At 31.0% G+C, this 6,296-nt stretch overlaps 1 protein-coding gene across 1 annotated transcript in view; it reads right to left on the bottom strand.

Annotated features, from left to right (window-relative positions):
* Positions 1-3,506, bottom strand: part of LOC110036727 (phosphate transporter PHO1-2-like) — an 8,165-nt gene extending 4,659 nt beyond the window's left edge. Inside the window, exon 1 of the mRNA XM_020741238.1 lies at positions 3,443-3,506. Coding sequence (XP_020596897.1) covers positions 3,443-3,506 — 64 coding nt within the window. The remainder of the gene's footprint in view (positions 1-3,442) is intronic.
* Between the last annotated feature and the right edge of the window lie 2,790 nt (positions 3,507-6,296).

The following is a 6,296-nucleotide window of genomic DNA, read 5'->3' on the forward strand; positions in this document are numbered from 1 at the left end:
TGTTTGTTTTGGGGTTGTTTTTTTTTTTTTTTTTTTTTCAAAATTGGCTTTTGGTTGAAATGGCTCATGAACAATACGTTCGTGTTCGTGTTTGTTTTGAGCTCGTGTTCAATTTGAATTGATTTGTTTAAATTAATTAGAAAGATAGATGCTTGGTGTTGAATTCAAACCTGCACTATGCTTATACAATAAAAGATGTAAAACCGCATGATCATACGAGTTGCATATAAGTATATATAATTTCGTTATTTCGAGTTGAACACGATTGAACAAAATGTTGTTTGTGTTTGTCTCGTGTGTAATTCGAGCTTAAGAAATTTGTTTGTGTTCAAGTTGTATATTTAACGAACGATTCGAACACAAGCTACTTAACGAACCAAATAAAAAATATTTGCTAACAACGAGTTTTTTGGGTAACTTCATATTTAATGCTACTTCAAAGAATCATAGAAAAAAAATTTGTTGATTCGTGTTTGAACCGAAATTGATCCAATCTAAATCTACTTAATTATAATCTGACCAGTTTATTACATTAGTCAAAATATTTGCCTCAAATTCAGCTTAACCAAAACCTTTCTAATAAAAAACCCACCAATCTAATATATTTATTAAATGAATCATGAATATGTTCTGGATCAATGCAGCAAAATTAATATACATGCTTGTTTTGACTTGGCTTTATTAAACCAAACTCAAATAGTTATCAGATTAATTTTGAGTTGATCTGGGTTATTTGGGTTAATCTTAACTCACGGGTCTACGTATTTGATCCCAATCTGAACTAAATAGTTATCAAGACAATCTGAACCTAAACTTTTTGAATTAAAATGTTATGCAAACAAGATATAACATCATACTAGCTATTATCAAGAAAAATAGACGTGAAAGAGCTTATAACCCAATCAATAATGCTTGATGATCTTGTAGTTCTTATACATGAGAGAATGGTCTACTTCCTAAGAAAAAACAAAGAAAAAGAATCATCACATTTGTATATTTAAAAAGAAATGTTTCAATCCTTAGCCTCTATAAGAAGTGAAAATATTACGTATGTTTTACGTATGTATGGAGAACGGTGGATGAAGAGGCTATGTCACATATAAATAAATTTATGATGACGTTCGTACTATGTATAAGTACTATTTTATCCTATAAGAAGTGCATGCTCTATCATATAAATGATTATTTTATTTACTCTTACTCATTCATGTTTTATTTTATCATTGTGTATTTTGCTTAATATTTTTTATTCATGTTTTAATAAAAATGGTTAAATGCCAAATTGGATAAGGGTCACTAAATTAAGGAGGGAGGAAGGGTACACCTCTAGCTAAGGTGATGATAAGCCTTTACGCAGAGCCAATGACTGCGAGTTATGGTTATATCCATATGTTGCAAATATTATACAAAAGAATGTCTTTCCTCTATTTAATAATTTCAGTTAAATTGTTTATAATTATAATTACAAAAGACATCACATATTTGATCCTTATTACAAAAATTGGGTGGAGATAATTATTTCATGTATTAACTTCTAGTTTCTATTGTAATTTTATTGACCAAAGAAAAGACTTGTAGTTAAATACTTAATGGATGTATTCACAAAACTATATTTTACATGGGTCCCCCACATTAGGAATATATATATTCTCAGAAGCACTCATTTGTTTGATAAGCTATATTAATATTATTTATTGGCATTTCATGAATGTTCCTCTTGAGCATCTTTTGTGACCATCAAAATGAGAGATGCCTAAAAAATATTATTATAAGACAACTTTTGTAAACTTAAATGTTGCTCACATAGACATCTTAAAAAGATAAATACTTATCATATTTGGAACACAAAAGGGTCTCAATTCTAAAGTAATAGGCAAAGACAACATTTGAAAGGGTCATTTCGTTCACTATTCGTGGCAATTATAAGGTATTATTTTAGATGTATTTATACTTCATTTTAAATATTAAAACATGAAAATAAGTATTTTATATTAATGGAAACAAATTGCTACATTGCTAGAAATAGATTTAAAACAAACGTAATTAAAAATTGAGCTCCACCAAAATCATATAAGAAAAATAATGATTGATTAAATTAATAACTATTCACCTAAAGTTGCTATACATGTAAAAAGGAAGAATATATATGCCTTAGATGCATAATGTAGATAACAAGTGGATTGACCAAGGATCTCATGTATGCTTTTAGAAGCTATTCTAAGAAAAGATGTCCTCTTTTATTGCCTTAGATGCATAATGTAGATAATAAGTGGATTGACCAAGGATCTCATGTATGTTTTTAGAAGCTATTCTAAGGAAAGAAAATGGTCCTCATTTACATCAAATAAATTCAAGATGAGCCAATATCACAAGTAATTAGTTATATGGTACGATGTAAAAAAATTATTTGATTCATGTTGATGGTGATGTTGTTGATGATGATGCTAGTGATACTGCTAGTAACTAATTTATATTTAATTTTATATTAATACAATGACTAATGTATATATTCTTATATATTTACTTATTTATGTTGTTTGGGTTTTGAAAAATTATGATTTTGTATTAACAGTTTGTGTATATAAGCAAATTATTATGTATGTTTGTAACTATAAAAATTTTAAAAATAATTATTAGTTGGTTGTCATGTAGGCCTTTTATATCCATATATGCAAAAGATCATATAGAAGCTCGAGGTTTAGAGTGCCTTGTGACATTATTTGTGACAAATCTTATTATTATGAATATTGGAAATCAAAGTTGTCTAGTCACGAAATATTTATGACAATCATTTTTTAATATTATCGGTGTGAGCAATTTAATCACAAATAGCTTGATTTTAACAAATTTATAGTTAAATGAACTGCCTCGATAAGACAGACGCAATGATTTCAAAGGGGTCAATCTAGGTTTAGTCAAGCCCAGATTAAGCCATTGAAAAATATTTGGAGGCTTTAGATGGTCAATTGAATGATAAAATGAACTCCAAATTTGATATGTTTATAATCAATTATAGTCAAATCGAGATTCTTGATAAAATAAATCTAACGAGCCTAAGATCACTCATTATGATGCTCTAATTTTGATGTCATTAGAGCACTCAAATCATTAAAAATATGTTATTAACAAGAGAGATCACTATGAATTACCTGATGAAATGGTTGGGAAAATTATCAGCTAAAAGACCAAAATGCCCCTCTAAAAACGTATAAAAAAACCCTCTTCAAGTGTAGGAAGAAGGGAAGAAAGGAAATTTCTTAGCCCGTATGACGAGAAGACCCAATGATAACCACTGGTCTCGTAGCCACCAACCACCCTCAACCACTACCTATCAGTCGTGGACAACCCGGTCATCACCATAAACATTCAACGGTCGGAGACCGTTATTTGAAAACGTCAAAATATGAATATGATATTTATGCCTAACATATGTATTGAATACCTGATGATAACCATCGGCCTCCATAGTCGTCATCCACTGATGACCACTTGTCATCCGCCGCCATCAACCAGCATGGTTAATTGTCGCTCACCGTCATCGAATATTGGTCATTAACGACCCCTGTTTGCAAATGTTGTAGTTTGAAAATGGTTGTTGTGCCTAACACCTGTGCCGAGACCTTCTGATAACAACCAACATCCATAGTCGCTGACCATAGTCCACTTAGTTGTCGTCAAACATCGTCGGTCAACACCACCTACCGTGACTGACCACTAACCTTTGATGAACCTTGCTTGCAACCGCTGTATTCCAACGACGGCCTTTATGGCTAATTACTGCCTTTGTAGCCACCATCTACGGCCTATGTGACCAATAATGCTATTACAACCACCAACTATAGCCTTTTATGGCTAATAATATAACAAACAAATACGACTTTTTTATGACCAACTACTACTATTACAATTTTTAACTACGGCATCTATAGCCGACTACTGCTATTACAACCACCGACTAGAGCCTTTATGACCAATTGCAGTCTTTGTAGAAACCAACTATGGCCTTTGTGACAAACTACAATTTTTACTACTTTCAACTACGACTTTTGCGGCCAACTATTATTATTACAATTTTCAATTATAACATTTGCGGCCAACTAACATGATTGCAGCCACTGACTACAGTATTTATGGTCAACTACTGCCTTCGTGGCCTCCAACTGTGATATTTATAATTATAATAGTCATAATAGCTGTAGCATAATTATAACTATTATAGTAAAGTACTATTGCACATCTATGATTATCAACTTTGTAATTTTATCATCTCTAATTCTTAAGAAGAGTGAGCAAATCTACTTACAACTACATTATCAATTATTTTTATTTGGCTACGCCCTGTTAATTTTTTTGAGTTAGGATTATTCCATATAGAAATTTTGGCATCCCCTCCTAAGTTTTTAAATCAATGTGTTTATTTGATACAATTCCAACAATCCATACTCCGACATGAATTTCAAGGTATGACACGTATTTCGGAGCAAAGTTTTGTGCAAGAAAGATTCAAATTTTGATTAAGAGACACCCAGAGTTCCAATTTCAACATACTTATAGTCAAACTAATCGGTTCAACAAGAGATACACAATGGTACCAATATTGATCTAGTCTGAACTAAATCGAGGCTCAATCAAACCATTACACCAATTTTGGAAGCTTTTTGGTCACATATGGAAGGTCAAACGAATGTTGAATTCGGCGAGTTCACTGTCAAATCAAGTATCTCGGTAAGATAAATCCAACTAGCCCAAGATCGCTCACTTTCGACATCATGAAGGCACTCATATGTCCATCAAGTGCAGTCATATCTAAAGAAACCCTTTACAACATTCGATCAATGTGGTTTATATTCTAACATTAATTGCACTTAAAACTCTATAAATATAGAAGTATATGAGAGCTTGAGACTTGACGAAGAGCTTAAAACATTGAAAAGAAGTTGAAGTCATGCATCATCCTTATTGTTATCAACCGTTGCCTATCGTCGCCGACCACCATCGACCACCACCTATTGGTCGATGTCCGCTCCTTGCAACAAGTTTATCTGCACGTCAACGTTGTAATTCAAAATAGTTTTTAAAAGACTTTTTAACTCATTCTAATCTGTGAGACAAAAAGTTTTTGTGATCATCAACTTATAATAAATTTTTATAACTGAGCCACACCCCGTAATTTTTTCTCTTTCTAGATTTTCCACATAAAAACTTTTGTTGTTTTTATTGATTGTTTTTTTCTATCTGAGTATATGTTGAATCTCCGTGCAATACTAAGACGATAATCTATTACTCTACCATTACAAATTTTCTAGTGCGCAAATAATATTAAATCTTCATACGACAATAAAAATTATTATATAATTATTCGAAACACATAACAGTCGTAAAGCTTCGTATTTCTGCTTTAGTTAAAATGAGTTGATTTGCTTTTATTGAGTTTTGATGTTCGGGTGTGGATATCCATCATAATTATTCATTCACTCTGAATGGTAGAGTTTTTTATTTATGAAAATTACAATATTTTTTGAATGGGTGGATTTGCAAATCTACCCGTTCAAAATGATGAATTGAAGGACTGGTACAGTTACCGAATTTATTGGTGAGAATCCGAATCCAAAGTTTTCAATGCCACACGTATGAACTGCTTTGCGATTTTCCCACCATTCATTATCTATATCATTATCATAATTAATCATATTATTTGTGCCATTTTAATTTGTGAATTTCTATTCTACGAAATTTAAATATTTATATATAGATTTATATTTAATATTCATAATTTTTTATTTATAGAACATCAATGAGCCTAATGTTATGTGCACACTTAAGACTTGAAAAACTTTCATGAATCTTGTCGGGGGAAGAATATTGATGGAGCGTATTTACTCGCCACACCACATGGTGGTTGAGGCTGAAGTTTTCGACCATGATGTCATGGATTTGAATTGTGAATATTGTCATTTAGACAACCTCATCACAATAAAAAGAAGTTGAAAAAGTCATAATAAGATTTTACTATGAGTGGCGAGAATTGATTATGAATAAGGTTGGATATATGAAGGTTCTATATTTCTCCATAACATAGATAGAATAATTTTAAATATTATGCATGTAAATCACTCTTTTTTTATTTTTATAGTACCATAATATTTAATATTTAAGCATTTAATATATTATTTTTCTATAAACAGTTAATCTTCCATTCAAATTTCAAACTACTCGGAGGAATTCTAGATGCATAACAATTTAGTTATTATCTTAATAGGCTGTTTAAAAAGCTAATTAAAATTAATCTCGAAGTC

Source organism: Phalaenopsis equestris, unplaced genomic scaffold (genome assembly GCF_001263595.1).
Source record: "Phalaenopsis equestris unplaced genomic scaffold, ASM126359v1 Scaffold210191, whole genome shotgun sequence".
NCBI classification, from domain to species: domain Eukaryota; kingdom Viridiplantae; phylum Streptophyta; class Magnoliopsida; order Asparagales; family Orchidaceae; genus Phalaenopsis; species Phalaenopsis equestris.